The sequence below is a fragment of the Salmo salar genome, chromosome 12 (genome assembly GCF_965601325.2).
Source record: "Salmo salar chromosome 12, fSalSal1, whole genome shotgun sequence".
Taxonomy (NCBI): domain Eukaryota; kingdom Metazoa; phylum Chordata; class Actinopteri; order Salmoniformes; family Salmonidae; genus Salmo; species Salmo salar.
In genome coordinates this window covers 16,836,490-16,849,767 of record NC_138302.1, presented here as the reverse complement: position 1 = coordinate 16,849,767, position 13,278 = coordinate 16,836,490, and the positions used below count along the sequence as shown (strand labels likewise).

Here is a 13,278-nt window from a genome sequence, read left to right as displayed (position 1 = left end):
AGAGAGAGAGAGACAGACAGACAGACAGAGTGTGTGTGTGGGGGGGGGGGGGGATTTAGACATTGTGGTTATGCTGTTAGTTGTCGATAAACAAATTGTTGTGGTTGGAAAATGTGTTTTTTGGTGAGCAGACAGAGAGCATCAAACACGAAACAGTATCATCATGGTGCGAAAGCTACAGTTAGACTATTAGAACGTAATGCAGACTAGATATTACTTTAACATTGGTCCATTGGTGTTTGGAAAAAAGGTAGATAACCCACCTAACACAGGCCTTTTTTCAGATGAATACATTTTAGAAAGAAATATTAAAGTGTGTTTCTGGAATAAAGGGCCACTATCATCTCAAAAGTCAAAGTTATTATTGCCTTTACTAAAACAATGATTGTAAATCAATTAAAGGGGCAATCCGCAGTTAATGCATCGTTTTTTGGGATCTTGAAGAATATAACTTATGACTGCCTCTTGTGCTTAGTTCAACTGTTGTACCCCATCAGAACCCAAAATATAAGCTATAATTTTGGATGATCAGTCATTGCATGCATAGCTCTGTCTTTGAGAGCGGTTACATTTCTCCAGCCCCATCCCGCAGCTTTTTATAAAAACAGAGGCAGGGTTCAGCTTTTTTATTGTTTCAACTGTGGACTGTCCCTTCAAAAACCCAACAACCAATCGATACCAACGTCAATACAAATAGAATCATACTTTCTGTCTAACATGAAGATTCACAGAACGAAAGCAAACATACATTACAATCAGTGTAAAGGTCTGCTAGAAGTGGCCTTTGACTAGTGTCAGTGTGTAACAAGCTATGTTAAGCTGGTCTTCCAGTAGTCATCTCAGCCACAGACAGACTAGTGTCTTTACACTGTGACTTCTCACCAACAGCCATTCCATTTTCATGAGGAGCACGTTGCTTCACAAGTGTGTGTGTGTGTGTGTGTGTGTGTTATGGTTGGAAATATGAGTCACCATTACTCAGGTACTAAAAGCGTTCTTGGACCTACTAGTGGTGTAGACTAGTTGTGTAGTGGAGTAGAGTAGTTGTGTAGTGGAGTAGAGTAGTTGTGTAGTGGAGTAGACTAGTGGTGTAGTGAGGTGGTGTAGACTAGTGGTGTAGTGAGGTGGTGTAGACTAGTGGTGTATTGGAATGGATTCATAAAGGTATGGATCACTTTGTGGCAGCAGTGGCTGTGGGCCGGTGCTAGTTGTGGATGTGGATCACTTTGTGGCAGGTGTCTCATCTTGGTCTGTTCACATGTGGATGTGGATGACTTTGTGGCAGGTGTCTCATCTGTGGATGTGGATCACTTTCTGGCAGGTGTCTCATCTTGGTCTGTTCACATGTGTTTGTGGATGTGGATCACTTTGTGGCAGGTATCTCATCTTGGTCTGTTCACATGTGTTTGTGGATGTGGATCACTTTGTGGCAGGTATCTCATCTTGGTCTGTTCACATGCGTTTGTGGATGTGGATCACTTTGTGGCAGGTATCTCATCTTGGTCTGTTCACATGCGTTTGTGGATGTGGATCACTCTCCTGCAGTTGGGGCAGTGGTGTTCTACGTCCTTACAGGAGTCAACACAGAACGGAATCAAACAGCATGGCCAGCACCTAGAGAGAGACAGAGACACAGAGGTGGGGTAGAGAGAGAGAGAAGGGATTCAATGTGTGTATCCATCTGTACAGTGTATGTGTGTTTGTGAGAGAGAGAAAAAAAGAATGTGTGCCACATGTCTGCATATGGTACGTGTGTGTGTGTGTGTACAACTTACAGGAAGAAGCCGAGTGATCCACAGATGACCCAGGTGAGCAGTCCAGTGGTGTGTGTGGTCTCTGTCAGAACCTGGACCTGACAGTGGGGACACGTCATCTGGCCGGGTACGTCTCTAGGCAGCGGCTGCTGCATCACCACCACCTGGGTTACTGCAGACGGAGGAGAATACTGGTTAGAACCAGATAAAACTGGTCAGAACTTCATGGAATTGGATCGAACGGGATAGAACTGGACAGGACTAGAAAGAATCACCACCACCCGGGTTACTGTAGGGAGAGGGAAATACTGGTCAGAACTGGATAGAACTCAATAGAATGGGATAGAACTGGACAGAGCTAGATAGAACAGGATACAACTGGATAGAACAACTTAGGCCCCCAACAAATTGTGTCGCTTGTTGTTAGTTCTATATTTCAAACCCCTACAGAGGTAGAGGAGTCGAGGGGTTGCTAAGGCTGGGTGTTGCTAAGGCCAGGACGTCCAGCCAATACCTTGTGTGTGTACAACTTGGCTCTCGTTTTTCACGGGGTACTGTGAATAATAAAATAAGGAACCGATTAAGGTCGTTTTGGTCAGTTTGGAGTTTTATTCAGTGTGTGTGTGTGTGTGTGTGTGTGTGTGTGTGTGTGTGTGTGTGTGTGAGACTCACCCCCAGGGGGATTTGTAGGTTGTGCCATGCCCATGTTGTATTGGGGAGGTGGTGGGTACATGCCGGGTTGGGGACCTGATAAATAAGGGATAGATAAATACATCAATACACTGTGTCATTTATCACAAACCCAGGGATACAGAGTGGTTGGCCACATTATGGGAGCACAAACCCAGAGATACAGAGTGGTTGGCCAGAACTTAACAATGATGTTCATAACATCTATGGCTATTGTGACACACACCGGCTGTCCCCATAGGAGCACCCTTTCAGGTTCCAGGAAGGTTCTAGATCACACCTTATTTTCTAAGTGTAAATTTTAAACTGTCCCTAAGAGTATCAGTGTAGATCTGATCTCTTACCTCCCTGGAAGCCAGGCTGAGGGGGGTAGGCTGTTCCCCCGCCACTTCCCTGGTAGCCCACTGGGAGGCCGGGGTAGGGGGGAGCCGACACGTCCTGCGGGGGTCCAAACTGGCTCTTCTCCATACTGTCTTGGGTGGGGTTGAGGAGAGAGAGAGAACACACCTTATGAAAATATCACATTTAGAAAAGATGTCTCTGCCCCCACCTTCTCACACACACACCTTGTTCAAGCTGTTGCTTATAACAATGATACACACCCCTGTATTCAACCGGGCAGGTTTGGTGACATTTCGTTGGACAAATAACTAGAATGGTGACATTTCATTGGACAAAGACTTGGCCTTTAGAATGTGAGTAGTACAAGCCTATAACAACACCACCACCACTAATGAATGCCACACACCCACTGTGTATACTCACCATGGAGCTAAATCTATCAGAATAACCCTAACCCTGGTCTATGTTACTGGTGTGTATACTCACCATGGAGCTAAATCTATCAGAATAACCCTAACCCTGGTCTATGTTACTGGTGTGTATACTCACCATGAGGCTAAATCTATCAGAATAACCCTAACCCTGGTCTATGTTACTGGTGTGTATACTCACCATGAGGCTAAATCTATCAGAATAACCCTAACCCTGGTCTATGTTACTGGTGTGTATACTCACCATGAGGCTAAATCTATCAGAATAACCCTAACCCTGGTCTATGTTACTGGTGTGTATACTCACCATGAGGCTAAATCTATCAGAATAACCCTAACCCTGGTCTATGTTACTGGTGGATGATCAACAGTTAGGGTCAGTTAGAAAACGTTTAAGTGTCAATCCACAATGACACATCAGTTGACAATACAAAATACAGAGGCAGCCCTTTCCTGCAGTCAATGTCCAGAAGTGCCCTCTGTGACCACATGGCCCTTTCCTGCAGTCAATGTCCAGAAGTGCCCTCTGTGACCACATGGTCCTTTCCTGCAGTCAATGTCCAGAAGTGCCCTCTGTGACCACATGGTCCTTTCCTGCAGTCAATGTCCAGAAGTGCCCTCTGTGACCACATGGTCCTTTCCTGCAGTCAATGTCCAGAAGTGCCCTCTGTGACCTCATGGCCCTTTCCTGCAGTCAATGTCCAGAAGTGCCCTCTGTGACCTCATGGGTGGAATGTAATTCATGACGAAAATCCAGTGTTTCTATGTCAAACGGTTTTGTTATATTTAAGTCCTCTGTGATGTATATAAAGTGTAGTATTGGGATGCAAACTCAGAACTGAATACATTTCAACTCTATATCTGACATGGTACAGGTGTCCTCTTTTTTTAAGTCCATAACCATGTGTGTGAGGTGGATACTTTGGTTTCAAAGTAGATTTGTTTAAGACTACCAAGAATCACTCACTGCAGTAAAAGGTTCCAAGCCATATTATGGACCCCTCACATAGTTGAGACACTGTACTCAGTCATAGGCAAACAGTGCAGTATGTCATCTGGAATCAGCTATATAACACAGTGCAGTATGTCATCTGGAATCAGCTGTATTACACAGTGCAGCATGTCATCTGGAATCAGCTGTATTGCACAGTGCAGTATGTCATCTGGAATCAGCTGTATTGCACAGTGCAGTATGTCATCTGGAATCAGCTGTATTACACAGTACAGCATGTCATCTGGAATCAGCTGTATTGCACAGTGCAGTATGTCATCTGGAATCAGCTGTATTGCACAGTGCAGTATGTCATCTGGAATCAGCTGTATTGCACAGTGCAGTATGTCATCTGGAATCAGCTGTATTGCACAGTGCAGTATGTCATCTGGAATCAGCTATAATACACAGTACAGTATGTCATCTGGAATCAGCTATAATACACAGTACAGTATGTCATCTGGAATCAGCTGTATTGCACAGTGCAGTATGTCATCTGGAATCAGCTATATAACACAGTGCAGTATGTCATCTGGAATCAGCTATAATACACAGTACAGTATGTCATCTGGAATCAGCTGTATTGCACAGTGCAGTATGCCATCTGGAATCAGCTATATAACACAGTGCAGTATGTCATCTGGAATCAGCTATAATACACAGTACAGTATGTCATCTGGAATCAGCTGTATTGCACAGTGCAGTATGTCATCTGGAATCAGCTATATAACACAGTGCAGTATGTCATCTGGAATCAGCTGTATTGCACAGTGCAGTATGCCATCTGGAATCAGCTGTATTACACAGTGCAGTATGTCATCTGGAATCAGCTATAATACATCACATCATCTAAACATAATTGATCTATGTGGTCTCCCTTGGAAAACAGGTCTTCTGATCCCAATGGGACATCCTGGTTCAATAAAGGTTCAATAAATAAATACAAATTCTAACTTCCTGATTCATTCTAACCTCAGGCTCATCAATAACCTTTACTTACAATAACCAAGTCAGTCGTTAAGAACAAACTATCTTTCATAAAAATCTACACATCATAAGGAAATGCATCGATTATACTGCTGCGCTATAAATACAGTGCATTCGGGAAAGTATTCAGACCCCTTGACTTTTTCCACATTTATTTAAATCACAGCCTTATTCTAAAATGGATTCATTTTTTTTTTAAATATCATCCTACATTTATACACAATACCCCATAATGACAAAGCAAAAACAGGTTCTTGAAAATGTTTCCGAATTTCAAAAAACAAAACAGAAATACATTTACATAAATATTCAGACCCTTTGCTATGAAATTGACTCGAAATTGAGCTCAGGTGCATCCTGTTTCCATTGATCATCCTTGAAATGTTTCTACAACTTGATTGGAGTCCACCTGTGGTAAATTCAATTGATTGGACATGATTTGGAAAGGCACACACCTGTCTATATAAGGTCCCACAGTTGACAGTGCATGTCACAGCAAAAACCAAGCCATGAGGTCGAATGAATTGTCCTTAGAACTCCGAGACAGGATTGTGTCGAGGCACAGATCTGGGGAAGGGTACCAAAAAAAATATGCAGCATTGAAGGTCCCCAAGAACACAGTGGCCTCCATCATTCTTAAATGGAAGAAGATTGGAACCACCAAGACTCTACCTAGAGCTGAACGCCTGGCCAAACTGAGCAATCGGGGGAGAAGGGCCTTGGTCAGGGAGGGGACGAAGAACCCGATGGTCACTCTGACAGAGCTCTAGAGTTCCTCTGTGGAGATGGGAGAACCTTCCAGAAGGACAACCATCTCTGCAGCACTCCACCAATCAGGCCTTTATGGTAGAGTGGCCAGATGGAAGCACTCAGTAAAAGGCACATGACAGCCTGCTTGGAGTTAACCAAAAGGCACCTAAAGGAACCTAAAGGACTCTGGGACCATCAGAAACAAGATTCTCAGGTCTGATGAAACCAAGATTGAACTCTTTGGCCTGAATGCCAATCGTCACGTCTGGAGGAAACCTGGCACCATCCCTACGGTTTTCAGCGACAGGGACTGGGAGACTAGTCAGGATTGAGGCAAACATTAATGGAGCAAAGTACAGAGAGATCCTTGAAGAAAACCTGATCCAGAGTGCTCAGGAACTCAGACTGGGGTGAAGGTTCACCTTCCAACAGGACAACGACCCTAAGCACACAGCCAAGACAACGCAGGAGTGGCTTCGGGACAAGTCTCAATGTCCTTGACAGGAGTGGCTTCGGGACAAGTCTCAAGCCCAGACAGGCCCAGCCAAAGCCCAAATACAGGTGTGCCAAGCTTGTAGCGTCATACCCAAGAAGACCCGAGGCTGTAATCACTGTCAAAAGTGCTTCAACAAAGTACTGAGTAAAGGGTCTGAATACTTACGTAAATGTTATACACTGCTCAAAAAAATAAAGGGAACACTTAAACAACACAATGTAACTCCAAGTCAATCACACTTCTGTGAAATCAAACTGTCCACTTAGGAAGCAACACTGATTGACAATAAATTTCACATGCTGTTGTGCAAATGGAATAGACAACAGGTGGAAATTATAGGCAATTAGCAAGACACCCCCAATAAAGGAGTGGTTGTGCAGGTGGGGACCACAGACCACTTCTCAGTTCCTATGCTTCCTGGCTGATGTTTTGGTCACTTTTGAATGCTGGCGGGGCTTTCACTCTAGTGGTAGCATGAGACGGAGTCTACAACCCACACGTGGCTCAGGTAGTGCAGCTCATCCAGGATGGCACATCAATGCGAGCTGTGGCAAGAAGGTTTGCTGTGTCTGTCAGCGTAGTGTCCAGAGCATGGAGGCGCTACCAGGAGACAGGCCAGTACATCATGAGACGTGGAGGAGGCCGTAGGAGGGCAACAACCCAGCAGTAGGACCGCTATCTCCGCCTTTGTGCAAGGAGGAGCAGGAGAAGCACTGCCAGAGCCCTGCAAAATGACCTCCAGCAGGCCACAAATGTGCATGTGTCTGCTCAAATAGTCAGAAACAGACTCCATGAGGGTGGTATGAGGGACCGACGTCCACAGGTGGGGGTTGTGCTTACAGCCCAACACCGTGCAGGACGTTTGGCATTTGCGAGAGAACACCAAGATTGGCAAATTCGCCACTGGCGCCCTGTGCTCTTCACAGATAAAAGCAGGTTCACACTGAGAACGTGACAGACGTGACAGAGTCTGGAGACGCCGTGGAGAACGTTCTGCTGCCTGCAACATCCTCCAGCATGACCGGTTTGGCGGTGGGTCAGTCATGGTGTGGGGTGGCATTTCTTTGGGGGGCCGCACAGCCCTCCATGTGCTCGCCAGAGGTAGCCTGACTGCCATTAGGTACCGAGATGAGATCCTCAGACCCCTTGTGAGACCATATGCTGGTGCAGTTGGCCCTGGGTTCCCCCTAATGCAAGACAATGCTAGACCTCATGTGGCTGGAGTGTGTCAGCAGTTCCTGCAAGAGGAAGGCATTGATGCTATGGACTGGCCCGCCCGTTCCCCAGACCTGAATCCAATTGAGCACATCTGGGATATCATGTCTCGCTCCATCCACCAACGCCACGTTGCACCACAGACTGTCCAGGAGTTGGCGGATGCTTTAGTCCAGGTCTGGGAGGAGATCCCTCAGGAGACCATCCGCCACCTCATCAGGAGCATGCCCAGGCGTTGTAGGGAGGTCATACAGGCACGTGGAGGCCACACACACTACTGAGCCTCATTTTGACTTGTTTTAAGGACATTACATCAAAGTTGGATCAGCCTGTAGTGTGGTTTTCCACTTTAATTTTGAGTGTGACTCCAAATCCAGACCTCCATGGGTTGATAAATTGGATTTCCATTGATTATTTTTGTGTGATTTTGTTGTCAGCACATTCAACTATGTAAAGAAAAAAGTATTTAATAAGATTATTTCATTCATTCAGATCTAGGATGTGTTGTTTAAGTGTTCCCTTTATTTTTTTGAGCAGTATATTTTCATTTGTTTGTTTTTTACACATTAGCTAACATTTCTAAAAAACTGTTTGTACTTTGTCATTATGAAGTATTATGTGCAGATTGATGAGGGGGAAAAAACGATTTAATCAATTTAAGAATAGGGCTGTAACGTAACAAAATGTGGAAAAAGTCAAGGGTTCTGAATACTTCCGAATCCCAAATGACACACTATTCCCCATGGGCCCTTGTCAAAAGCAGTGCACTAAATATGATACAGCATCATGTAGTTGACGATGGTGTTGTTGTGAAGCTGTAAGGGAGGCTTATCTGTTGGACTTTGTTCCACCGGATCATGAGGAAGTGAGGTAGAGTTGTTTAGTGTGTGTGTGTTGCGGGGGACTGCTTCTCCGCAGAAGAAAAATCAGCCCGCGCAGAGAAACACGAGATTGAACCTCACTCAACTTTCTAGTTTTCCCCGTTAGTTAACACTATCAACGTTTCCCTCTACTGTGGGAATTGTGATCGAATCAACGCAATATTAGCTACTTTCAATGCAACATACCGAAACAAAACCAACGATTCAAGAGACTTTGTTGTAGACAGAACGCATCAGAGTAGGATTCAATTGCATTGACACACTACTCAGCCGTACTCTACACAGACGGGTACAGCATAACCAATCAGAGCTGCAGTAGGCCTATCTGTAAATAAACCACTGCCATATATGTACCATTCACTTTGAATGTGACTGTCTTTACAGAGTCAGCGGTCGTGATTAGATGAGCTTGTTTTGAGATCAAAGCGAGAGCTGCATGTAGCCACGTTTGTTCATACCCTTTGCTAGTTAGTGAGTTATTAGCCCAGTTCTAGATATGTTTTAGTCAGCAATGGAGGAGTGGTTGCTTCCTACAAGACACAACACGTGCATTTCTAGACATCTTTAAAAAGGGAGTCAGTTAAAGAGCTTTTTTGTCTTAAAGGGGCAGTGTTGTATTTGTGTTGTATTTGTCTGATTCTCTGTAATAATGGTATGGGAATAAAATGGTTTCTTGCATCAAACGACTCAACAACATTTTCAGTCACCTCCTTGTCTGAAGGACAAGTGGATAAACAGGTTAATGTCAAGCCCTGCATGTTTTTTTTCAAAAGTCTGAACACCACACATTGGCTGCTACTGTAGGCTGAATGATAGAACAGCTATTTCCATGTTAAAATGTTATGGGATGCATTTTCTCCATTGTTTTTGATGGTAGACCAAACTGGTAGGTCTACATTATGATCAAATAGTAGTCTACTTGATCACTGTTAAAACCAGGGGTGCAAATTTGGTTTTAGAAGTGGGGGAGACATAATTGTATTATTTTCATCTGCTCGAATAAACACTCCAAAACAACCTACCTGACCACGTTGCCTCATTTTGTATCACATTCCAATGATACAACTGGGGGGGGGGGGGGCAAATGGAATTTCAGAATGTGGGGGGGACATGTCCCCAGTGAAAGTTGCGCCCCTGGTTAAAACTAACTTAAAGTGTGTACAGCCTCAGTGGTCACAGTAAACGCGCACCAGAAGTTGCACAGAATGTTGAAGTTTGTGCTCAGCAGACCTGAAATTTGCTCAGTGATGAAAAAATTAGAGGGAACACCTTATTCCCTATATACTGTCGTTCACTACTTTTAATCGGAGTCCTATGGGCTCTGGTCAACACTACCCGTTGGGCCCTGGTCAACAGTGGGTTAATTAGAATTAAAGACACCCAATTCAGGAAGTGTTTTGAATTTTAAATACAAAATGTTACAACTTTTAAAATAAATAGCTTCTCTTCCATTTATTGAGAAGTCATTGAATATAGATTTTTTCACATTACTTCCTGAACTAACTGACCTCAATTCAAATTGACCCCAAACCTGATCTTTACTAAACCCATTTACTATGGGCAGGAACCAGAACTCACACACCCTAGTCAGTTAAACATTTACACAAGGATTCATTTTCATTTCCTTAATCCAACATCCCACAGAACAGCTGGACATTTCCCCATATCATGTTTTGGTTAGCTATCAAATTCACTGATGTGTGAAGTACAGTTTTCCACCCTGCCTGTGTGTAGTACATCCAACAGCGCTGCCTGTGTGTAGTACATCCAACAGCGCTGCCTGTGTGTAGTACATCCAACAGCGCTGCCTGTGTGTAGTACATCCAACAGCGCTGCCTGTGTGTAGTACATCCAACAGCGCTGCCTGTGTGTAGTACATCCAACAGCGCTGCCTGTGTGTAGTACATCCAACAGCGCTGCCTGTGTGTAGTACATCCAACAGCGCTGCCTGTGTGTAGTACATCCAACAGCACTGTCTGTGTGTACACATCTAACAGCACTGTCAAACATAAGGCACCAAGACAGAGTTAGAAGAAGGTAGTGTGACTGGTGCTGTGTTTTCACATTTAGAAAACACATGTCTCTGCACCCACCTTCTCTACTGGTCAACAGTAGTACTCTACCCTATGGGCCCTGGTCAACAGTAGGACTCTACCCTATGGGCCCTGGTCAACAGTAGGACTCTACCCTATGGGCCCTGGTCAACAGTAGTGCACTACCCTATGGGCCCTGGTCAACAGTAGTGCACTACCCTATGGGCCCTGGTCAACAGTAGGACTCTACCCTATGGGCCCTGGTCAACAGTAGGACTCTACCCTATGGGCCCTGGTCAACAGTAGTGCACTACCCTATGGGCCCTGGTCAACAGTAGTGCACTACAAAAGGTAACATGGGGCCATTAGGGATGTCCTCAAGACTGGGTCAGAGACCAATCAGAACAACAATCAGCTGCCAAGCACACTACACAATGGAGCCTGATACAGACTGCCCGCTCGCTGTATGGTGTGTGTGAGAGAGTAAAGAGAGAGAGAGAGAAACTGATCAAGACAGTTAAAGTTGGGTGGGCCATCAAGTGAAGTTTAAATTCTTAGATGAGGCGTTTCTTGCTAATGTGACTGACAAGATAAAATGATGCAAAAGAAGTCTGTGTGTACATGTGTTAGTGTGTGATTGTGGGTGTGAGAGAGAGAGAAAGAAAGTTGGGGGGCTGTACTGTGAAGTTGGGAAAGTTCATTATGGAAATCAAATCAAATTGTATTTGTCACATGCTTCATAAAGAATGTAAAACATTTAACATCTTTAAAATAAATGGCTTCTTCTCTTCCATTTATTGAGAAGTCATTGAATATAGATTTCCTTTTAAAAATTATTTCAGATTACTTCCTAAACTAACTGACTTCAATTCAAATTGACCCCAACCCTGACCTTTACTATACCCATTTACAATGGGCAGAAACCCAAACTCACACATTCTAGTCAGTTAAACATTTACGCAAGGCTTTATTTTCATTTCCTTAATCCAACATCTCACAGAACAGCTGGACATTTCCCCATTAATGATATCATGGTTTGGTTAGCTATAAATTCACTGATGTGTGAAGTACAGTTTGCCACTGTCTGTGTGTACACATCTAACAGCGCTGTCTGTGTGTACACATCTAACAGCGCTGTCAAACATTAGGCACCAAGACAGAGTTAGAAGGTAGGGTGACTGGTGCTGTGTTTTCTCTAAACTGATTTTTAAAAAACACCCGCTTCTAACAAGTCTTTTCCTTCTCACGTAGCAACACAAAACAAACACAGATATTCCTAGGCCTACACACAACTCTTTCATATTTTATTATATCCTGCAAAGAACCACTCTGAAACCCCCCAACTCAGAGCACCCTTTCCCAGCCACGAGCAGAGTGACAGCCCCTTACCTTTTTGGTGTCCTGGAGGAGATGAGGTACTGTGGACTGTGTGGAGCTAAAGATCAGACCTGCAACACCCTCGAGAGACCATGAGAAAGTGAACCACGTAGGAAAGAGAGCGAGAACGAGCACATACACAGATGGGAGGGAGGAGTGAGGCAGATGAGGTAACAATGTTATCTTAAGTGGCTGAATAGTGAACACAAGCCTGATGGAAAATAACTACACCCATTGGTCAATCACTAGTTCCAGGGTAATTGCATCATCACTGTGTGACTACAAATCCCAGTCTAACAGGAAATTCCACTCACACCAGGGGCATTTGCCAAATGACAATGAGCCCTGGTCAAATGAAGTGCACTCCTGTATCTAGGGAACAGCGTGTCATTTGGGATGCAGGCCTGAAGACACTGATTCCCATCAATAGACCAGAGACCTCTGACTCACTAAAGGGTTTTAAAGTGAAGAGGTGGAGGGGTGTGAATATGCTGTGTTCGTGTGTGTGTGTGTTTGGAGGGGAAATTGTGGCTGTGGTGAGTTAATGTGTTTATAGTTCTCGACAAACAACGTTGTGGTCGGAAAATACGTTTGTTAGTGAGAAGACAGAAGACCTAGTAGCCAGCAGAGAGCATTAACCATGCATGAGCAGCCTATTATCACCATGACTCATCTTCAGTTAGACTATTAGAACATAATCCAGACTAGACAGTCATTACTTTACTAACATTGGTCCATTAGTGTTTGAAAAAAGAACAGAGGCCTATTTTCAGGTGAATACATTTTAGAAAAGTGTGTGTGTTCATCCATCCACCATTTGTTGTTACCTGAGAATGTATACTGAACAAAAATATAAAACGTAACATGCAACAATTTCAACAGTTTTAATTAACATTCAATTCTCTGGCAACAGCTCTGGTGAACATTCATGCAGTCAGCATGCCAATTGCACGCTCCCTCAACTTGAGACATCTGTGGCATTGCACACTTTTAGAGTGGCCTCCCGCCCACATACACTTGTATCCCTCATCCGGCTTGGCTACCGCGGGGTACCGTTCAGAGGAATGGCAGCCCGGAGGCAAGCCTTTCTCTACCCTTCACCAGGTGGTTACAGACTGAAACAACGCCGAGAGGATTTGCCATGATTCCAAAACACTGTATAAGGAGACCGAGGCCGGGACTCTGCACACCCAAGCTGAGGGGACGCGGCACCTGGGCGAGAGACTGCAGCATATCCACTTCTGGAAGTCGGAGCTGCAGCGGCACATCGAAAAGCTGGTGGCCGAGACAGACCTCCTCCTGCAGCAGAAGAGAAGGCTGTTGAAGTCGCT

At 44.5% G+C, this 13,278-nt stretch overlaps 1 protein-coding gene across 2 annotated transcripts; it reads right to left on the bottom strand.

Annotated features, from left to right (window-relative positions):
- Positions 1 to 611: 611 nt before the first annotated feature.
- On the bottom strand, positions 612 to 12,121 carry LOC106564305 (lipopolysaccharide-induced tumor necrosis factor-alpha factor homolog). 2 transcript variants are annotated; one of them, XM_045690829.2, is made up of 5 exons: positions 11,960 to 12,121; positions 2,789 to 2,917; positions 2,427 to 2,501; positions 1,776 to 1,926; positions 612 to 1,614 (listed from the first exon to the last, which is right to left on the bottom strand). In XM_045690829.2, exons 2-5 carry the CDS (start codon positions 2,910 to 2,912, stop codon positions 1,509 to 1,511), a joined length of 456 nt encoding a protein of 151 aa, XP_045546785.1. In that variant the 5' UTR covers positions 2,913 to 2,917; positions 11,960 to 12,121; the 3' UTR covers positions 612 to 1,508. The 2 variants fall into 2 exon arrangements, with proteins under 2 accessions (XP_045546785.1, XP_045546786.1); XM_045690830.2 differs by having other exon boundaries at positions 2,789 to 2,913; positions 11,960 to 12,115.
- Positions 12,122 to 13,278: the final 1,157 nt, after the last annotated feature.